Raw genomic sequence first — 22,121 nt, forward strand, 5'->3', positions numbered from 1 at the left:
ATAGGGCAATTACTGAGGGATTCATCCCCTGTCATCCAGTTCCAACTTCTGACAGTCAGAGGTTTAGGGACACCTAGACTATGGGGCTGCAGGTATCCCTGACCAATATTCATCAATAGACCTATCCTATCCATAAACTGATCGAATTCCTGTTTGAACCCAACTGTAGCTTTGGCCCTCAAAACATCCCCTTGCAATGAGTTCCACAGGTTGACCATGTGGTGTGTGATAAAATACTTCCTTATGTTTGTCTTAAACCTTCTGCCTATTAAAGGACGCATACTTGTGACCTGATGTGGGGGAGCCTCAAGGAGTCAGGACAGGAGTTGGGAGGTGGATACATGTTAGCCAATATGTTGCTTCTTTGCAGTACACACAATCTGATCTGTCTGTTATGTATAATATGATCTTATTGATTAAGTCCCCTACCTTCTTAGATCTCTGCACTGCAGTTTCCTCTCTCTCATACCCCATAAAGAGTTTATTCTCTTCATCCACCCCACCTTCAAGGCTCTGTCCCCGTCTTCTATCTCTGCTGCCTTCATCTCTGGTTTATGGCAGTGAGAAGCCCAAGTTGCTCTGGTTTGAGGGGAAAATTACAAGTTTGTGGGGTGTCTTGGTTTCCTTTGGGATTCACGGCAGGGAAATTGCCTGACCTCTGCGTTAAGAAGGAGAGAGAAGCTCTTGCCCTCATATTGCCATCTTCTCTTCACTTTCCACAGATGCTGTTCAAAAAGAACCTGTTTGAAATGGCTATTAACCTGGCCAAGAGTCACCACTTGGACAACGATGGCTTATCAGAGATTTTCAGGCAATATGGAGATCATCTGTACAACAAAGGGAACCATGATGGAGCCATTCAGCAGTATATACGGTAGGAAGGGGCCATGAAAAGCCAGGGGAATATAATGAAAGTATACAGGGGCTGCTGAGGCCTTGCATTTAGCTCAGTGTTTCTCCAACTGAGGTCTCCGCTTGTGTAGGGAAAGCCCCTGGCAGGCCGGGCTGGTTTGTTTACCTGTCCCATCCGTAGGTCCGGCCAATCGCAACTCCCACTGGCCGTGGTTCACTGCTGCAGGCCAGTGGGGGCTGTTGGAAGCGACAGCCAGTAAGTCCATCGGCTTGCACCGCTTCCAGCAGCTCCCATTGGCCTGGAGCAGCGAGCCAGTGGGATCCGCGATCGGCCGAACCTGTGGATGGAGCGGGTAAAGAAACTGGCCTGGCCCACCAGGGGCTTTCCCTAAGCAAGCAGCGAACCCAGTTTGAGAAACACTGATTTAGCTAGTCCCTGGGTAACAGACACAAGTTAAACCTAATGTATTGCATTGTAGTGGTAAGAAAGGGTCTGTCAATCAGCCTTACAGGGTTCTAAATTAATAGCATCACCTTGGGAAAGGAACGCGAACATCACTATGTACAGCTCAATGAAGAACTCTGCTTTTTTTTACCACAGCTGTGTAGCGAGTGACAAGGTGTTAGGATGCATAAGGAACAGGATTGAGATTAAACACAAAATATTATGATGTCATTATATAAACAGTGGTTTGCCTTCATTTTGAATTCTGTGGGCAGTACTGGTTATCCCGTTTCAAAAAGGATATTACAGAATTAGGGGGAGTTTATGAAAGGATAACAGTAGTCAGGTATGGAAAACTTCTCCTGTTAAGAATGAAAAGATTGGGATTGTTACCTTAGAAAGGAGATGAACAGGAGGTGATGTCATATAAGTATATAAAATAGTGAATGCCCCACAGAAAGTAGATCAAGAACTTGTGTTCTCTCTGTCTTGTAATATGAGAAACAAAAGGACGTTTGGTGAGATTGAAAGGTGACAGGTTCAAAACTTGATAGAAGAAAATACTTTTTCAGAAAATGCACATTGAGACTATGGAATGTATTGTCACAGAATGTCATTGAGGTCAAGAATTTAGCACGATTCAAAGAGGGACTGGACGTTCATTATGGATAACAAGAATATCCAGAGATATAATATGTTGTTTGCAGTGTTGTGGTAGCCGCGTTGGTCCCAGGATATTAGAGAGAGAGAAGGTGGGTGAGAACATAAGAATGGCCTTACTGGGTCAGATCAAAGGTCCATCTAGCCCAGTATCCTGTCTTCTGACAGCGGCCAGTGCCAGGTGCCCCAGAGGGAATGAACAGAACAGGAATCATCAAGTGATCTGTCCCCTGTTGCTCATTCCCAGCTTCTGGGAAACAGAGGCTAAGGACACCATTCCTGCCTATCTTGGCTAATACCCATTGATGAACCTGTCCTCTGTGAATTATCCGTGAAGTAATATCTTTTATTAGACCACTTCTGTTGGTAAAAGAGACAAGCTTTCAAGCTATACAGAGCTCCTTTTCAGGTCTGTATAGCTTGAAAGTTTGTCCTTTTTCACCGATGGAAGTTGGTCCAACTTTGTCTCTTAGGTTATGTCTACACTACAAAGTTAAGTCAACTTTATTGAAGTCGACATCTAGCCTCTGATTTAAGCCAGTTGATCTGGTGTGTCCACACCACACTCATTGTGCTGGTGGAGTGCATCCTCACTAGCAGTGCTTGCATCGACATACAGAGCACTGTGCTGTGGGTAGCTATACCACAGTGCGTGTAGCCGAATGGAATTTTGGGTAGGGTTTGCAATGCCTAATGGGACCAAAATATTGGTGTGGGTGGTTATGGGAACACGGTGTTAGCCTCCCATGATGCACTTACCTCCCTCCCTGAGATCAGTGGCAAACAAATCAAGTCTTTTTCACATCTTTCTTTGAAAGCCTGGGTTAGCTGCACAGATACTATATCACGATAAGCATGGACCTCCTGCTCAGCTGTACACTCTTGTTGTGAGCATTACAAACACCTTGCGTCTTTACACAGCCAGTACAGGAGTCGCTGCATAGAACAATGTGATGTCACGCAGGCAGCCCTGCTGGAAGCCATAGAATGAAACAATTCACAGTTGCTGGCGACAGTCACATCAGCTGAACACAGTTGAGTGCTGTTTCTGGTTCTGGGAAACAAGCAGTCATCGCTGTGACTGGATTGTTGTGCCGCTATGGGATCACAAGTAGTGACTGTAGAACTTTTGAATGTGCAAGGCCACTTTCCAGGAACTGTGTGCAGAGATTTCCCCAGCCCTGAAGGGCAGCAATACTAAAATGAGAGCTGCTTTGACAGTAGAGAAGTGAGTGACGATCGCTCTATGGAAGCTTACGACGCCAGACTGCTACTGGTCAGTGAGGCACCAATATGGATTGGATAAATCTACTGTGAGATCTATCATGATCCAAGTTTGCAGGGCCATTAACAGACTTCTGCTAAGAAGGGTAGTGACTGTGCAACGTGCAGGATATAATGGATGGTTTTGCCAGGACGGGGTTCCCTAACTGCGGTGGGGCGATAGAGGGCATGCATATCCCTATCTTGGCACCAGACAACCTTGCCAAAGAGTACATAAACTGAAAGGGATATTTCAGTGGTGTTCCAAGCGCTGGTGGATCACAGGGGCCGTTTCACCGACATTAACGTGGGATGGTTGGGAAAGGTGCATGATGCACACATGTTTAGGAACACAGGTCTGTTCAGAAAGCTGCAGGCAGGGACTTCCTTTCCAGACCGCAAAATAACCATTGATGATGTTGACATGCCAATCACGATCCTGGGAGACCCAGCCTATGCCTTGGTCCCACGGCTCATGAAGCAGTACACTGGTCACCTGGATAGCAGTAAGGACCAGTCCAACCACAGGCTGAGCAAGTACAGAATGGTGGTGGAATGTGCCTTTGGACATTTAAAAGGTCGCTAGTGCTGTTTGCTTACTGGGTTAGACCTCAGTGAAAGCAATATCCCCATTGTTATCACTGCCTGCTGTGTGCTCTGTAATATCTGTGAAATAAAGGGAGAAGAGTTTACCCCGGGGTGTGGGGGTTGAGACAGATCACTTAGCAGCCAATATTGAGCAGCCAGATACCAGGGCAATAAGAAGAACCCATAGAGGTGCTTTGCATCTCTGTGAGACCTTGACAACCAGTTTCAGCAATGAACCAGAGTAATGTGACGCCTATCTGTGTTGTTCCTTACCAAACAATTCCCTCCGTTGCATTTTCTCCCCTGTATACTTCACCCTCACCAACCACCATTTGTGGAATGAATAAAGAGCCTTTTTTTCTCAATCTGTTTTGCTTGATTACACACACAAACTCAGAGACAGCAAAGAAAAGTAAGATAATCAAAGGCAAAAGGGCTGATAATACTGTGAGGTGAGAAACAAGGAAAGCTTGCTTACAGATGCACTGCAATAACAATCAAAGGTTTGGGAATGGGTGCCTTCTGTTCCTTGTATCTATCCTGGTGTTGAGTGCCAGGCATACAGACTCTTTCCTCCACCTCCCCCTTGCCTCATAGGCCATTTTGGGGAGGAGGATAGAGAACTAGGCGATGATGGCAGGCACTTCTGCACAGACTGCAGAGGGAGTCTAGCATCCAGCAGCCTTTCTTGAAGCTCAGCCAGATGCCTCAACATGTCTGATTGCTCCTTCATAATCTGCAGCATCTCATCCTGCGTGGCACGCTCTTGTTCCCTGCATGCTCTCCTGTCCTCCCTGTCCATATCCAGGTTCTCGGAGAGTAAAATCCTCCATTCTCTGTCTCAGCTGTCTGTGAGGCATGTGTTAACTCCTTGAACATGTCCTCCCGAGTCTTCTTTTTCTACCTTCTAATCTAGGAATGTCTCTGTACCAGTGTGGAAGATATGCCAACGAACAAGATTTCAACTGCAAGGAATTCAAAGCACAAGGGTACCACTGACAGGGCATACATTGTTTCTGGTACAAGGTTGATTATTTGTATTAAAAAAAAAAAACAAAACACACTCCTCAATACACTTCACTGCACACCACAATGTAATCACAACCGCTAGCTCTTGCAAGAGTTGATTTGCTGCTCCAGCCAAGATGAGTAAGGCCACGAGGCATGGGCGACAGATTTTGTGCTGCTGCTTTTGTGAAGACATCATTGGGAGCACAGTTGGACACTTGAGAAATGCCCCCTTTCCCCTAGCAACCTGGATGGTGCTTGAGGACGGGCACTAGCGTAAAGCTCTCCAAACAGTTTGTTTTTTTTTACAAAGGCGGCACTAGGTTTCAGGGGAGGAAAACACACAGGAAGCCGCCCCCCACCCATCAACTGTAATCCCTTCCAACCACAGCCACGGCACTTTAGGGAAGCGTGGTTGTGTGACCCAAGGGAGGCAGATTACTTGTTGTATTGTTTGTGGTTCAAGGGCTTGCATTGAAAACTTCCTCCATTTCCTCTAGGAGACCCTGTGCATCTCTTGAGGGTAACAGAGGCAGCAAGGGAGCAGATGCTGCAAGTATCTGGGTACAGGCCTGGTCCTTATGCTGCAATGCCGTGTGCTGCAATGATGTCAGCAACGTTAATACTGGAGTGTGCTGGAAAGTGTCCTACTGAGGTGGAAACAATAAAGCAGCCCTTCCCAGAAACCTGCAAAGGATTGCAGAGTACCTCCATGAAGGTTTCGTAGAGATCTCCATGGAGGATTTCTGGGCCATCCCTGGCACATAAATGATCTTCTTTTCTGAGAGCACTCTCCGCGTAGCTGGAGTGGCCACCGGTACCCACTACACCTCCTATTTTGTTCAGATTAAACAAAATAATAGCACGTAAACCCTACAGTTTGATTGGAAATGTGTAGTCACCAGAGGTGCCATTCCGGTATCCTGCTCAGCAGTCACCTGTTCCCTTTGGGCTCGCTCGTTAAAGACAGTTCTTGGTTGTTGGGAAGAATGGATCCTCTGCTTGCCTGCCTCCCTTTCTCCTCCTCCTCCGCTTCATCGTCAACAATGTCCTCCTTGTTGTTGCCCGAGGTGGCTCAGGACTCCTGGGAGGTATCCACACTCCATTTTGGGATAGTGGTAGAGTTGCCCTCGAGAATCGCTTGCAGCTCCTCATAAAAGCGGCAAGTTTGTGGGACAGAACGAGAACGACTATTCACCTCCCTTGTCTTCTGGTACGCTTGCAGAAGCTTCTTTATTTTCATGCAGCACTGCTGTGTGTCCCTGATGTAGCCCTTCTCCCACATGCCCCGCGTGATCTTGGCATAGATGTCAGCGTTTCTTCTGCTGAATCGGAGCTGTGCCTGCACAGACTCTTCTCCCCACACAGCAATAAGATTCACCACCCCATGTGTACTCCGTGCTGGAGCTCATTTGTGGCATTGAGTCTCCACGATCAGCTGTGCTAGTGGGCTCTCCACACCGATCAAACAGGAAATGAAAATTCAAAAGTTCCTGGGGCTTTAGCAGGGGAGGGGCTGTTTCCTGTGTATCTGGTTGCCATGCAGTGTAGTTGAAAGTGCTCTCCAGAGCGGTCACAGCAGAACACTGTGGGACACCTCCTGGAGGCCAATTCATTTAAATTACACAACGCAGTGTCCACACTAGCCCCTTTTGATCCGCGGATGTTGAATCAAGTACTACGTCTGTCGCAGAGGTGGAGTAAAGAAGTCAACTTTACAAGCAATTTAGGTCAGCGGAAAGGACTCAGTATTGTAGAGACATATATTAATAGATTGACTTAACATGGTTTCCTTTGACCTAGGTTTGTAGTGTAGACCAGGCCTTAGTGATACAATAGTTAATGCAGACAAAAATTGTTTCAAGTAGCCAATCTCATTTTTTGGGATTAGGATGAGGTCTTCATGTGGGGACAGATTATCCCAAATCTGCTTACCGTGAGGTTTCTTGCACCTTCCTCTGAAGTATTTGGTGCCATCCATTGCCATAGGCAGGATATTGGACTAGATGAATCACATACCTGATCCATCTGGTAATTCGTATGTAACACCCAGGGAATGTTGGAAAAAAATAAAACTACATTCAGTGAAATATTGAAAGAAAAAAAAAAATAAATAAAAAAAAAATCTCATACTTTTCTTTATACCAGAGTATATACACCTTTAACAAAACCTACATCTTTGGGCCTACATCTTTGGGCCACTTGACAAGTGGCCTTTTAAAGTTTCATAAAGTGGAGTATTAGTAAGAGACAGCTCTAAGCAAGAACTAGTATCTGTCTTATTTAGAACCAGTATTTCTGTTTCTGGGATTCTTGGGATTTATGTAGTGTTGAGATAAATTTTACTATAGAGTTGTGATCAGAACATATAATAGCAGGATAATAGTGGCTAAGATATTGAAGTGGGGAGAAGAGCTCTGACTATAGGGCTCAGGAAACCTTGTTTTTAAACTCTTTTTGAGGTGGTCTTAACTCAGTTGTGTGTCAAAACCACACCTTCCCCTTAAAATAAGATGTTAAATTGACGTGTTTCCATCCCAACCTTAATCCAAGGCCTCTGGGGCAGAGTATTAAGTTTGCTCCACTACATGTGAGGATGGATGGTATCATGGTCTGACCAGTCATCATTTCTGAAACATAGCTGGGACCCTAATGGGTGGGTTCCTGTTGGTGTTCAGAACTTTATTGCTGTGCTGTCAATTCTTTTATCTCTGGCTTATTGAAAGTGGAGACTTCATGTCACTTTTCTCTCAAGAACCATTGGGAAGCTAGAGCCATCTTACGTGATCCGGAAGTTCTTAGATGCTCAGCGTATACACAATCTGACTGCGTACTTGCAGACACTCCACCTACAGTCCCTTGCCAACGCAGACCACACCACCCTGCTGCTAAACTGCTACACCAAACTCAAAGACAGCTCCAAACTGGAGGAGTTCATCAAGGTAATGGGGGAAGGTAAAAGTAGTTATGCAAAACTATCGGTTAGTACAGTGATTAGAAAAAGGGTAATAGCAACATGGTAGACTGATTCCAGTAGTAGCTTGACCCGCATAAGGACTGCTGGATTCGTCCTTAACATCCTCATGCACATATCTCTAAGCTTCCAGAACCACTGCAGCATTCTTTTGATTTGCCATCTTAAGCTTTGAGTATGGAAGATTGATTGTTTTCCTAGTGTGATTAAATCTTAGAATTCTAACTAGAACAATGGCCATCTGCACATACAATGCTTGTCTTGCATGAGAGGAATTTAAGAGATGCTGTTTGGGTCCTCATGCATGGAAGCTGGTCTGTCTCTGCCAACAGCCTAGAGGGCTCTTGCTGATAGGCCAGATGTCTGCAAATCCATATCAGGCCTATCTCTCTCCTTTTCCCCCAGTAATCCCCCATCATTTCCTCCTTGCAGACCAGTGAGAGTGAGGTCCACTTTGATGTGGAGACAGCAATCAAGGTACTCCGTCAAGCAGGTTACTTATCCCATGCTGTGTACCTGGCAGAGAAGCATGCACACCATGAATGGTTCCTCAAAATCCAGCTGGAGGACATCAAGGTGAGAAGATACCATTAACCATTTCTGTTTGATCCCTGTATGGTATGAAAGCCTCTCTTTGTCAGGAATGCTCCTCCGTGCAGCATGGGAGTCTAAGCTGCTCAGGGCATAATTGTGCTAGCAGTACTAACAACTGCTAGCATTATGCACTAGTCAGACTTGCCTCTGAGGCATATAAGTAATTACCCAGGGCTAAAATGTGGTCTTGCTTCAGGTGCTGCTACTGGAATAGCTGTTTTGTCCTGGATCAGTGCCAGTTGTCCATCTGGCTGCCACCATCTCACCCCACAGATGGTCGCATTTTATTGATGGCCAAAGTTATCGTTTGGGATACCTTTTTTTTGTTGATCGGTTGGTTTTAAATAAAATACTGCATTGTTTCCCTGCATGTTGGGTATTGTGCAGAGAGGGCTTTGGATTTTGTATCTGAACTACAGAAGGTGGTACCATGTGACTCTCACCAGCTCTCCCTTGCAGAATTACCAGGAGGCCTTGCAGTATATTGGCAAGCTGCCCTTTGACCAGGCAGAAAGTAACATGAAGCGGTATGGCAAAATCCTGATGCACCATGTCCCCACTGAGACCACGGAACTGCTGAAGATCCTGTGCACGGACTACCGGCCAACGGGAGACCGTGAATGCTCTGGGATGCTGGAGGGGAAAAAGGTAAGAGTTGAATAACTGAATCAGTATGCCCTTGAGAGGCTGAGTGAGGAGATGTAGCTAATGTGGTGATTTCATAGCTGACAAATATGACTAGAAAGTGTTGTAGCAAAGGGATGTTTCCCGTGGAGACGTGGGGTCACAGATGCTGTAAGAATCCTAGTGCTTTGTTCCATTGCTATTGAAGACTTAACGGACTGGGGGGTGGGTAACCCTGTGGTATTGGGTAGGTCTGAAGACTCATGCATTGCATTGGAAAAATACTGACACCTTTGGATTATGGGAGAGGTGGCCTCTTTACTACCGCTACCTGTATATTGCTTCTTAAGTGAACAAGAAGCTGGAAACTTCGGGTCTGGTCCCAGACTGATCTCTCCTCTCCTCTGGGTAAACAGAGGCAATGGTGAAGTGACCCGCCCAAGATTGCACAATCAGTGGCAGAGCTATGACTAGAACAGAGGAGCAGTAGCTCCCAAGGCTCTGCTTTAAGCACTTGGGCAACTTTCTTCACTAGTTCCTCCCCCTCTCTTCCCAAACCTCTGCACTGGAACATATGAGCAGAGCCCAGCCTCGCATCACCACCCTAAGGGGTGATGTGTTGGCAGAGGCTTTGGAGCAGGGAAATTGGGTTGCTTGGACCTGTAGGTCCCATCAGCACCCTCTAGTTCCCCACCACTGCATCCTAGTCAATGGGACACAAGGGTCCGTGTGGCTTCTGTTCTCTATAAATGTTGGGAAGGCCCGCCAGCTTCCTCCCTTAGAGATGTCTCACAAGGCCTCTGCTTCTCTGAAGGAATTGGGGAGAATTGGCAGCAGGGAAAGGGAGCACTCTCCTTCAGAGTCCTGCGTCCCTTTCGTGTCCTCTGACATCAGCAGAATTGTGAACTGAACTTTGAAAGTGCAAGAGAGTGGTGTGGGGGTTGGGTGCTGATTGGGGTGGAAAGGAAAGTGAGACAACAGGCATTGACTAAGCAAAAATAGTGGCTATGAAATGTAACCAGACAAAATAATAATAAAAGTGAAATGCTTCTGAGTGACAGGAAGGAAGGGAGAAGGGCCCACTGGGTCAGTAATAGAGGAACATGTAGGGGATGGGGGAGGGGCTGAGTTGGGGAGAAAGGTTTTATTTAAAAGAACCTAAGATTTGTGATTTTGATGCCCTGTTTGTTTGTCTGACCATCACTGTTTGCCTTGTCTGTTTAGATTGTAAGGTGCTTGGGGCAGAGACTGCATCATCTTATGTGTTTGTACAGCGCTGACCACAATGGTGCCCTAACCCTCATTGGGACCTTTATCTGTGATACAATATTTAATAGCAATAGACACCTGGAAAATTCTAAAGAATCATTGTTCTGCACTGAGCTGCTCTCATTCCACCAAGATCACCCGAAAGGGAGTTTCCCTCGATCTAAAAGGCACAAGTTTGAATTTCCAGTGTTTGGATCTGCTGTTTGTTGAAAGAGATTCTACTTAGACTACGTGGGGAGTGTACCCCCAAGGTGACTCCTGGAAGCCCTTGGACCTGCTGTGCCCCCAAACCGTTCAGCTGGGTGGGCTTCCCACACTGCTGTTGCTGATAACGCCCAGCCAGCCCCCTCTGAGCCCTGTTATCACCCAACATCACAGCAGGTGGCGCAACATACCTGAGTGCTTTACCGAAACCAGTCATGGACCCACAATGGAGGCACCAGCCAATTTCCCAGTTGCCCAGCCTTGCACCCCTACTGGAGTATAAACCTAAAGTATACCATCTGCACTTCACAGGGATCTATACAGTGCAAACTCTTTAAATTAGTCTGCTTCCCCCTCTTTGTGGGGAAGATATGCCCCAAGCCTTTGTTAGCTGAACTGAGATTTTCCCAAACACTTGACTCAAAAACATACTGGTTAAGATAAAACGTAAAACAAAACAAGTTTATTAACTACAGAAAGATAGATTTTAAGTGATTATAAGTGATAACAAACAGATCAAGGCAGATTACCTAGCAAATAAACAAAAAAGCAATCTAAGCCTAATATACTAGATAGGATTTGAATCAAACAGTGTCTCACCCAGTTAGACAGTACAAGCAGTTCACCCAGTTTCCATACACAGGCTAGAAATCCCTTTAGTCTGGAACCAACACTTTCCCCAGTTCAGTCTTTATTCCTCAGGTGTTTGCAGGTGTTCTCTTGTGTGTGGAGTGAGGTTCTGTGGTGATGTCACTTCCCCCTTAAATAGTTTTTTCCATGTGGTGGGAACCCCTTTGTTCCAAGCTAAGTTCCCAGCTCAATTTGGGGAAAAATTCAAGTACCAAAATGGAGTTCAGTATCATGTGATCTGATCACCAGCCCTTGCATTCTCCTGCTGAGTCGCAGAATCATAGACTCTCAGGGTTGGAAGGGACCTCAGGAGGTCATCTAGTCCAACCCCCTGCTCAAAGCAGGACCAATCCCCAGCTAAATCATCCCAGCCGGGGCTTTGTCAAGCCTGACCTTAAAAACCTCAAAGGAAGGAGATTCCACCACCTCCCTAGGTAACCCATTCCAGTGCTTCACCACCCTGCTAGTAAAATTTTTTTTCCTAATATCCAACCTAAACCTCCCTCACTGCAACTTGAGACTGTTACTCCTTGTTCTGTCATCTGGTACCACTGAGAACAGTCTAGATCCCTCCCTCCCAGCCCCCCATTCTTCTCTTCTGTAGACTAAACAATCCCAGTTCTTTCGGACTCTCCTCGTAAGTCATGTGCTCCAGCCCCCTAATAATTTTTGTTGCCCTCTGCTGGACTCTTTCCAGTTTGTCCACATCCTTCTTGTAGTGTGGGACCCAAAACTGGACCCAAAACTCCAGGTGAGGCCTCACCAGTGTCGAATAGAGGGGAGTGATCACGTCCCTCGATCTGCTGGCAATGCCCCTACTTATATGGCTCAAAATGCCATTAGCCGCCTTGGCAACGAGCGCATTGTCGACTTGTATCCAGCTTCTTGTCCATTGTAACCCCTAGGTCCTTTTCTGCAGAACTGTTGCCTAGCCATTCGGTCCCTAGTCTGTAGCAGTGCATGGAATTTCTTTCTTTCTTTCGTCCTAAGTGCAGGACTCTGCACTTGTCATCGCTGAACCTCATCTGGTTTCTTTTGGCCCAGTCCTCTAATTTGTCTAGGTCCCTCTGTATCCTATTCCTACCCTCCAGCGTATCTGCCACTCCTCCCAGTTTAGTTTCATCTGCAAACTTGCTGAGGGTGCAGTCCACGCCATCCTCCAGATCATGAATGAAGATATTGAACAAACTGGCCCCAGGATTGACCCTTGGGGCACTCCGCTTCACACTGGCTGCCAACTAGATATGGAGCCATTGATCACTATCCGTTGAGCCCGACGATCCAGCCAGCCTTCTATCAACCTTACAGTCCATTAATTCAGCCCATAATTCTTTAACTTGCTGGCAAGAATTCTGTGGGAGGCCGTATCCCCAAAAGCTTTGCTAAAGTCAAGGAATAACACATCCACTGCTTTCCCTCATCCACAGAGCCAGTTATCTCGTCATAGAAGGCAATTAGGTTAGTCAGGCATGACTTGCCCTTGGTGAATCCATGACTGTTCCTGGATTTCGCTGTTAAGCCAGATTGGTCACCTGCCATATTAACTATTCTTTCTACGTGTCGGGATGGTTTGTTCCTGCAACCTCAATAAGGATTCTTTCAAATACAGCCAGCTCTCCTGGACTCCTTTCTTCCCCCTTATGTTATTCTCCCAGGGGATCCTGCCCATCAGTTCCCGGAGGAAGTCAAAGTCTGCTTTTCTGAAGTCCAGGCTCCGTATTCATCTGCTTTCCTTTCTTCCTTGTGTCAGGATCCTGAACTTGACCATCTCATGGTCACTGCCTCCCAGGTTCCCGTCCACTTTTGCTTCCTCTACTTATTCTCCTCCGTTTGTGAGCAGCAGGTCAAGAAAAGCTTTGCCTCTAGTTGGTTCCTCCAGCACTTGCACCAGGAAATTGTCCCCAGTGCTTTCCAAAAACTTCCTGATTGTCTGTGCACCTCTGTGTTGCTCTCCCAGCATAGCATAGCAGTCATTATCCATAGGCTGGCTGAAGCATCCACAGGTGTGGACAAGCCTTTTCCATGGCTATTGTCTTTGTTGATGGGCCATTAGCACTGTCTAGCCTCTTCACTGTTGTACCTGAAAGGCAAGCAGTGTGTGCTTCCAGCCTTACATCATACTTAGTATGATACATACATAGTAACTCCCACATAGCAAGATTTCATAACTTCACATATGATGATAGCACATACAATCCAACAAGATATTAATGTTTAGCAGACCAAGACTTGTAAAAGGATAGCTCACACAGTATGCTTTGTACAAATCCATATAATAATTACATCACCCTGAGGAAATATGGAGTGCTTTGGGGTGCTGAGTGCCGCAGAGAGACATGCACTTGGGATTGGACAGTGTGTCTGACTTTGTTTCTGGCTTGTGTTAAAGGCTAATTCTGAGGAGTTCATTCCAGTCTTTGCAAACAACTCCCGGGAGCTGAAGGCTTTTCTGGAGCACATGACAGAGGTGCAGTCTGACTCTCCCCAGGGCGTCTATGACACACTGCTGGAACTTCGACTCCAGAACTGGGCACATGAACAGGATCTGCAGGTTTGAGCTCCTTTCACCCTGTAGCTAGAGAAGGGGCTTCGGCGGGCCCACCATTTCTATTTGCATCGGGCGTCAGAGGAAGGACCACTGTGGCGGTGGAGCACCCACCGAAATGCTGCCGAATTTTGGCGGCATTTCGGCGGCGACGCCTCTCGATGACGCTGCTTGCCGTTGACAAGTGATGACATCGAGAGGCGTCACCGCCGAAATTCGGGGGCGACGCCTCTCGATGATGTCATCTGACAGAAAGTAGTGTCATCGAGAGGCGTCGCCCCCAAAATTTGGGGGCGATGCCTCTCGACACTGCTTGCCATCGACAAGTTGCATCATCGAGAGGCGTTGCTTCTGAATTTCAGGGGCGATGCTTCTCGATGACATCACTTGCTGGCGACAAGGTCGTCATCGAGAGGCATCCCCGCCGAAATGCCACTGAGGGCCAGGACACGGGCACATTAATATGGCCCCGCGGGCACCGTGTTGGGGACTCTTGCTCTAAGCTCTGCTCATATGATTTTAATATAGGGTGACCTAAGCATGCTGTGCTGGACAGATGAATGGACAAACCAGCACAGTCCATCTATTACATTTCTATTAAGTTAGGCTGGACTCAGTCCCTAAGGGTCTCATTGATTCTGGGTGCTGAAAAATTATGACCCCTTGGGAGAGTGCCTTGTCTCACTCACCTGCACCCTTTTTGTTCTGAAAACTGACTCCCAGCAATCATCTTGATCACTGCTAATCAAGGCCAAGGAGAATTTCTCTTATTTTTTTTTTAATAGGGAAAGGGGAAGAACAGAGCGAACTCCCCCTTCCTCTCCCCCAGCCCCCAGGAGAGCTGCAGGGTAGATGTCTGGTCCTTGGGGTGTCCCAAATTGAGATGTCATTAGAGGAGGTTTTGGAACAAATTGATAAACTAAACAGTAATAAGTCTCCAGGACCTGATGGTATTCACCCAAGAGTTCTGAAGGAACTCAAATGTGAAATTGCAGGATTACTTACTGTAGTCTGTAACCTATCGTTTAAATCAGCTTCTGTACCAAATGACTAGAGGATAGCTAATATGATGCCAGTTTCTAAAAAGGGCTCCAGAGGTGACCCTGGCAACTACAGGCCAGTAAGCCTTACTTCAGTACTGGGCAAATTGGTTGAAACTATCGTAAAGAACAAAATTGTCAGACACATAAATGAACATAATTTGTTGGGAAATAGTCAACATGCCTCACCAATCTACTAGAATTCTTTGAGGGGGTCAACAAGACTGGGGAGAAAGGAGATACAGTGGATATATATCAGAGGGGTAGCCATGTTAGTCTGGATCTGTAAAAGCAGCAGAGTCCGAAGTGGGTATTCACCCACGAAAGCTCATGCTCCAATACGTCTGTTAGTCTATAAGGTGCCACAGGGCTCTCTGCTCCAGTGGATATAGTGTATTTAGGTTTTCAGAAAGCCTTTGACAAGGTCCCTCACCAAAGGCTCTTAAGCAAAATAAGCAATCATGGGATAAGAGGGAAGGTTCTCTCATGGATTGGTAACTGGTTAAAAAATAGGAAACAAAGGGTAGGAATAAATGGCCAGTTTTCAGAATGGAGAGAAGTAAATAGTGGTGTCCCCCAGGGATCTGTACTGAGCCCAGTCCTATTTAACATATTCATAAACAATCTGGGAAAAGGGGTAAACAGTGAGGTGGCAAAATTTGCAGATGATACAAAACTACTTCAGATATTTAAGTCCCAGGCAGACTGCGACGCACTACAAAAGGATCTCACAAAACTGGGTGACTGGGCAACAAAATGGAAGATGAAATTTAATGACAAATGCAAAATAATGCACATTGGAAAACATAATACTAAATATACATATACAATGATGGGGTCTAAATTAGCTGTTATCACTCAAGAAAAAGATCTTGGAGTCATTGTGGATAGTTCTCTGAAATCATCCACTCAATGTGCAGTGGCAGTCAAAACAGCGAACAGAATGTTGGGAGTCATCAAGAAAGGGATAGATAATAAGACAGAAAATGTCATATTGCTTCAATATAAATCCATGGTACGTCCACACCTTGAATACTGCATGCAGATGCGGTTGCCCCATCTCAAAAAAGATGTATTGGAATTGGAAAAGGTTCAGAAAAGGGCAACAAAAATGCTTAGGGGTATAGAACAACTTCCATATGAGGAGAGATTAATAAGACTGGGACTTTTCAGCTTGAAAAAGAGGCGACTAAGGTGGGATATGATAGAAGTCTATAAAATCGTGAGTAGTATAGAGAAAGTAAATAAGGAAGTGTTATTTACTCCTTCTCATAATACAAGAACAAGGGGCCACCAAATGAAATTAATAGGTAGCAGGTTTAAAACAAACACAAGAAAGTATTTTTTCACGCAACGCACTGTCAGCCTCTGGCACTGCTTGCCAGAGGGTGTTGTGAAGGCCTATACTATAACAGGGTTCAAAAGGAAGCTAGATAGCTATTGATGGACCTATCTTCCATCAATCTATTAGCCAGGATGAGCAGGAATGGTGTTCCTAGCCTCTGTTTGCCAGAAGCTGAGATTGGGAGACAGAGGATGGATCACTTGTTAACCTTTCTGTTCATTCCCTTTGGGGTAGCTGCCATTGGCCACTGTCAGAGGACAGGATACTGGGCTTGATGGACCTTTGGTCTGACCCAGTATGGCCATTCTTATCTTCTTAATTTGCCAAGCTCCTGGAGCTTAACGCTCTGTTTGGTTTTGTCTCCTTTGCAGATCAAAGAGAAGCTGCACAGTGAAGCCATCACCCTGCTGAAGAGTGGAAGGTTTAGAACAGTTTTCCATAAGGCTTTGGTACTGTGTCAGATGCACAACTTCAAGGATGGTGTCCTCTATCTTTACGAACAGGGCAAACTGTGAGTGCTGCTTCCCTTCCAGTGACTGAGCCTTATTGGTTTAGGGACTGGACCACAACCCTTTATGTACTACAAGAGGAAGGTAAGGGTAAGGGTCCTTTGCAAGTCTCAAAGCAGGGATCTAGGTCAGTTGCCAAGCTGAAAAACTAACCTGTGTCTCTGCTGCTGTTTTTTCAGAGGGATGGTGTAATGTAATGTAGAAAGGTCTGGCTGAACTGGGGCTTTGCAGTAGTGTTGGGGAATTATGTGGCCAGGTGACAGGCTGGGATCCCTGCAGCAGTGAGTAAGGGAGAAGTGGGCTGACCAACTGACCTGCTCTCTCCCTGGCTCCCCTTTTTCCAGTTTCCAACAGATTATGCATTATCACATGCAAAATGAGCAGTACAGGAAGGTGATTGAGGTGTGCGAGTTATATGGAGACCAAGAGACCTGTCTCTGGGAACAGGCCCTCAGTTATTTTGCCCGGAAAGAAGAGGACTGCAAGGAATACATCACAGCGGTACTGAAGCATATTGAAAACAAGAACCTCATGCCTCCACTGCTCGGTAATGACAAGACGTACAGCAAGGAAATAGGGCTAGAATGAGCTCTCTCTGGACAGAGAGTTTGGAGGAATGCAATAGTCAATGCAGCTTGAGATATAGCTAATCCACTAGCTGCCTGCACCGTAGGGAGGGCACATACCGGTGATCCCTGATTGAGGGGAGGGCTTACTAATTCTAATCAAGCTTCACAACCTGCCTGTGACTAAGCAGTGTCCCCATTCAGTCTCTGTGCTTTGGTTTCCCTTTTGGTGAAGTGACTTGCCCAAGACAGACTGTGAACTGGTGGCAAAACTGGAATAGAATCCAGGTCTCTTGACTCCGTGTCCGGCTCGAAGCACCTCCCCCTCGTCTATTTCTGGAATCCCCTAAGCGCATTGGTCACTGGAACCCACAGTTTCCCTGTCTAATACCATCTAAAGTTTAGAGTTTTAGTCAAGAGTTTTGTAATTCAGTAAAACCCTGAGCCCTTCGGTCTTCAGATGGCATTTCAGAAAAGACCAGTCCAGATAAGACCAACGCAGCTGTTCCAGCTCTTGGTTTGTTTCTGTATTAATGTTCTGGTTATTCTCAGTTGTGCAGACTCTGGCTCATAACTCCACGGCCACGCTGTCTGTGATTAAGGATTATCTTGTCAACAAGCTGCAGAAGCAGAGCCGCCAGATTGAGCAGGATGAGCAGAGGATTCAGAAATATCGTGAAGAGACCACAAGGATCCGCCAGGAGATTGAAGACCTCAAAACCAGGTGCAGGAGACTCTCACTCTCTCCCTGGCTATATAAAAATCTAGTTTGAACATCCTATAGTGTGCATCCCCAAGGTCTCCTCCTGTTCTATTGCCGGTGGTTGAGTGAGCTTGATATGGGTTTGGAGACCTAGAGGGAAAATCCTGCCTTCAGCAGCTGCTCAGGTGCACTGACTCTGGGGTGTCTTATGTTGGGTAGTCCTATTTCTTCATTTTCCTAAGAAAAATCATATTCTGTCTCTCTCTCTCTCCCCCCGACCCCCAAATTGTCTCAGTCCCAAAATCTTCCAGAAAACAAAGTGCAGCATCTGTACAAGTGCCCTGGAGCTGCCTTCAGTCCACTTCCTGTGTGGTCATTCCTTTCACCAGCACTGCTTTGAGAGCTACTCAGAGAGCGATTCAGAATGTCCCACCTGCATGCCAGAGAACCGAAAGGTCACAGATATGATCCGAACCCAAGAACAGAAGAGAGATCTGCATGATCAGTTTCAGCATCAGGTAGCGATATCATCATCACTGCCCTTTCCCCTTATACCTGCTTTCCCCTTAAATCTCTGCTGTGCAGGGGCAGCAGGTTTGTAGAAATTCTGGTGGTGCCTAGAATGCCCAGATCCTGCCCCCTCAACTCTGCCCCCTCACCTACCTAAGGCTATGGGAGGGAGTTTGGGTGGGGGGAGGAGGTCTGGGGTGCAGGCCCTGGGCTGGGACAGGGGATTAGTCCTGCTTTGAGCAGGGCGGTTGGGCTAGATGACCTCCTGAGGTCCCTTCCAGCCCTGATATTCTATGATCTATGATTAGGGTGCAGGGTCTGGGAGGAAGTTTGAGTGCAGAAGGGGTGAGAGACTGGGCTCTGGGAGGGAGTTTGGGTGGGGGAAGGGGTCTGAAGTGTGAGGTGCAGGCTCTGGGAGGGAGTTTGGGGGTGGGAAAGAGTGCGGAGAGAGGGGGTGCAGGCTCTGGAATGGCGTTTGGGTGTAGACTCTGGGAGGGAGTGCAGAGGGCTGGAGTGCAGGCTCTGGGAGAGACTTTGGGGACAGGAGGGGGTGTGTTGGAATAGGGTGAGGGATGCAGGCTCTGGGCTGGAGTTTGGGTGCAGGCTCTGTGGTGGGGGTGCAGGTTCTGGGAGGGAGTTTGGGGGCAGGAGGGGGTGTGTGGGAAAGGGGTGGGGGTGCGGGCTCTGGGAGGGGGTGAGTGCGGCACTTACCTGGGACTCCTAGGCAGGGCGGGGGGCCTCCTTATGCTGCTACTTCCAGGCACTGTCCCCGCAGCTTCCTATTGGCTGGCAGCCACGTGAAGTGAGCAGGCAGGAAGCCACTCCTCTCTGCTGCGCTGCCAGTAGTGGATGGTGGGGGTCCTGGGCTGTTTTAAATCACCCGGGGGATGTATGAAGGGGGGTGCCTGGGGGTGGAAGGCTGGGCCAAGAGAGAGACCCGGCTTCAAACAGTACTGGAGCTGGGCCCTGGGCCAGGAATATTCCTGGTGCCCAAGCGCCATGGGGGCCTGTAGAACTTGCCACCCATGTTGTTGTGAACAGTATGTGTTAATATACACAGGAGTTCAGGCTCCTGTGCTGTTTTTGAGACTTGCTGAGAACAGGAAAGGATGAAGCGACTTTGCAAACAGGTCCTTATTGAACCTGAATTGTGGAGCAATTGTAGCTGAATGACTTGTCTCTGAGGTGCCTTCCATACCAAAGGATTCTTTTGTGCTTTACAAATGGAGGTATCTAGAAGTAATTTCCCTTCAGCTGTCACTAAAAGGCATCCACGTGTAGAGTGGAACATGACTGCACAACAGTTTGACCTGAAACTATAAATAGTTGGTCAAATTGGCCGAGGCACGGTTAAGACCGTAAAGATAGTGTCTCCTATCAGGCCTTTTCTAAGCAAGGATTTAAAATGTTAGAATTTGTAGCTAATCTATTCAAACAAACACATCTGAGAAATCGAATGTAGACAGGGCAATATGTACTTTAACATATGCTAAGCTGGTGGTGTTCAAAAGCATAGGGATCAATTTGATTTGACGGCACACGATTTAAATGGAGATGAACTGAATATTTAGGTGAACATGTGGATAATCGGGAAGGCTGAATATCCTAACTGCAGAAAATCTTTCTTGAGGTGTGTGTTAGTATAAGAGCTTCCACCAAGGGTGACAATGCTCCTTTGCTTATGTAACGCAAATGCTGCAAAATGAAGTGACCAAATATGGTTGAGATTGCAGCAGATGGAGCATGAGTGCCTTTGGAGCAGGACCCAACCCTCTCTTCATGAAGCTTCTTTTTGTCTTTGACAGCTCAAGTGCTCTAATGATGGCTTCTCTGTTGTTGCTGATTACTTTGGTCGTGGGGTTTTCAACAAGCTCACTCTCATCACGGATCTGCCCCCAGGCAAATCAGCCACAACTATTGAGGCTGGCCTGCAGAGGGAACTCCTCATACACACAAAACGCAGCACCTAAAGCCATTCCTTCCCTGGGATGCCTCCCTTGTGGATCTTGTACTATACTTATCTTGAAGACTCTGTAAATTAGTTGCTTCCTGATGTCTTTCAACCCCTCCAATGAACTGGGATGGAACTTGACTGGAGAGGACATGAGCTCAAGTGGCTATAAAACTACCGTGTTGTTGGGATATATATGATGCAAAGAACAGTGCACTTTCTGGGAGGGTTTGAGTACAGGTCATGGTGCATAGCACCCCTCTGACAGCCTCACAGTGCCTTAAGCCCTGGGCACACTAACCTGTCTGCAACTCTACAGGGCAATCTCTGGTGTCACATTTGCACAGCACAAAGCCTTTTGCAGCAGGTTTCTGCTGGGCAGTAACTGATTGTCCTGTGGGCTGGGTTAGCCAGTGTTGCAGCTAATTACCACTACACTAGCTTGGCAGAACAGAAGGCTATGGAAAATATTTGGGTTTCTTGCCCAATGATCAAGTGTTGTGTGATGTGCTTGTCTTGGTTTTTTTGTTGATTTGTTTTTTAATTTGGTTGTTTGTAGACCAGAGATAAAGTCCGGTGATCACTGATGGAAAATCAAGTGTTTGGGGCCAGATGGTCTTTTAGGGGTGTAATTGCTTCATTTGGTTGCTCTGAGATACATTTATGTAATGAAGAATGGCCTAGTAGGCATGTAGATAGAAATTCAACTAAAATGTGAGTTCAGAATTTCTTCTGGCAGCTGCTTGACCCATGTTTCACCTGTATTAAAAATGACCTCACACAAATTCAGTTGTGCTGTAACTGTCTTTTAATTTAAAGGTTAGAATTGCTTACTATAAGACATTTCTTATGTACATACTTTGAATTTATGCATGTTTTGTAGCTCAAAGAAATGAGAACATAGACTTTTTCTTAATGTGAACTGACTGTGTGATGATTTAGGGATATAATCTGCCCCGGAGGGGCCCCTGGAGCCCTGTATCTGAAAAGAGAAGAAAATACACTTCTTTATAACAAGTTACATGTAGGGTTTTCTCTTATAGAAATGCAAAAAATGTTTTTCACAGTGCATATTAATCTTATCTATATATAAAATAAATTCCAGTCCCTCACTCTGCCACAAAGACAAATCCTAGGCCCACTAACTGCACATAAGCAATTGTCAGACAATCCCCTCTATTTCTGTAGTACTGTGTTGCAGAGCTATTGATTGTATTGATCACTTAAGAATTCCGTTATCCTTGTGAGGTTTGACAGGTTCTTTTCCCAAAATCAGGCCCAGTATTATTAAAATTACTGCTGAGTTAGGAACCTCAATGCATGGAACTTCAATGGTGGGTCCTGTGCACCTATTGGAAGCCCTCTGTCAGCTCACCTCCAGCGCCTCCTGCCTGCTGACAGGCTCTGTGGATCAGCACCCCCCCATCCCTCTCTGTGCATAAATTTAGGGCCTTACTTACTTTTATTTAAACCCCTGCTTTTTACATAACACAACAGATAACATGGACCTGCCTTCTGTTCAACTAGAATATGGACCTTTTGGGCTGTTCTTTGTGCAAATGCACTAGTTTTCTAAGAGCCCTGGTATTTAGGAAGCTCATGTGGACTTTCTGTGTTTTTGTGCAACTGAGCACACTGGCCCAAATTAATCTCTGATGTAATTGCAGTGAGACCACTGCAGTTTCAGCAGGGATGACTTTGACTTTCTGTGCTTAATATTTTTCTCTATGCGGAAATCACTGTTCTAGCAACATAACACTATTTCCTGCTGCTGTTCTGTGTGTTTACATACAATTACTAGTGACTTCTTTCCTATATTCCCTAGCTAGTGCTGCAGGGCT

At 46.3% G+C, this 22,121-nt stretch overlaps 2 protein-coding genes across 3 annotated transcripts in view; both read left to right on the forward strand.

Moving 5' to 3' along the window:
- LOC142047913 (vacuolar protein sorting-associated protein 11 homolog) overlaps nt 1-22,121 on the forward strand; it is a 36,176-nt gene that overhangs the window by 4,468 nt on the left and 9,587 nt on the right. The gene's annotated exons all lie outside the window — the stretch shown is intronic.
- Nucleotides 710-21,202, forward strand: VPS11 (VPS11 core subunit of CORVET and HOPS complexes). 2 transcript variants are annotated; one of them, XM_075073566.1, is made up of 10 exons: nt 710-874; nt 7,572-7,758; nt 8,223-8,366; nt 8,844-9,032; nt 13,501-13,662; nt 16,413-16,552; nt 16,895-17,097; nt 17,669-17,840; nt 18,115-18,340; nt 20,135-21,202. In XM_075073566.1, the coding sequence occupies exons 1-10, from the start codon at nt 723-725 to the stop codon at nt 20,297-20,299; spliced, it is 1,740 nt and encodes a 579-aa protein (XP_074929667.1). In that variant the 5' UTR covers nt 710-722; the 3' UTR covers nt 20,300-21,202. The 2 variants fall into 2 exon arrangements, with proteins under 2 accessions (XP_074929667.1, XP_074929668.1); XM_075073567.1 differs by having other exon boundaries at nt 18,115-18,337.

The sequence above is a fragment of the Chelonoidis abingdonii genome, chromosome 18 (genome assembly GCF_003597395.2).
Source record: "Chelonoidis abingdonii isolate Lonesome George chromosome 18, CheloAbing_2.0, whole genome shotgun sequence".
In the NCBI taxonomy this organism is placed as follows: Eukaryota; Metazoa; Chordata; order Testudines; family Testudinidae; genus Chelonoidis; species Chelonoidis abingdonii.

Bases quoted from the DNA above. Each gene is read 5' to 3' on its own strand.
- VPS11 (XM_075073566.1), top strand. From the start codon at position 723: ATGCTGTTCAAAAAGAACCTGTTTGAAATGGCTATTAACCTGGCCAAG. The intron at 875-7,571 runs GTAGGAAGGGGC...TTTTCTCTCAAG, and splicing joins GCCATTCAGCAGTATATACG to AACCATTGGGAAGCTAGAGC. The intron at 7,759-8,222 runs GTAATGGGGGAA...TCCTCCTTGCAG, and splicing joins AACTGGAGGAGTTCATCAAG to ACCAGTGAGAGTGAGGTCCA.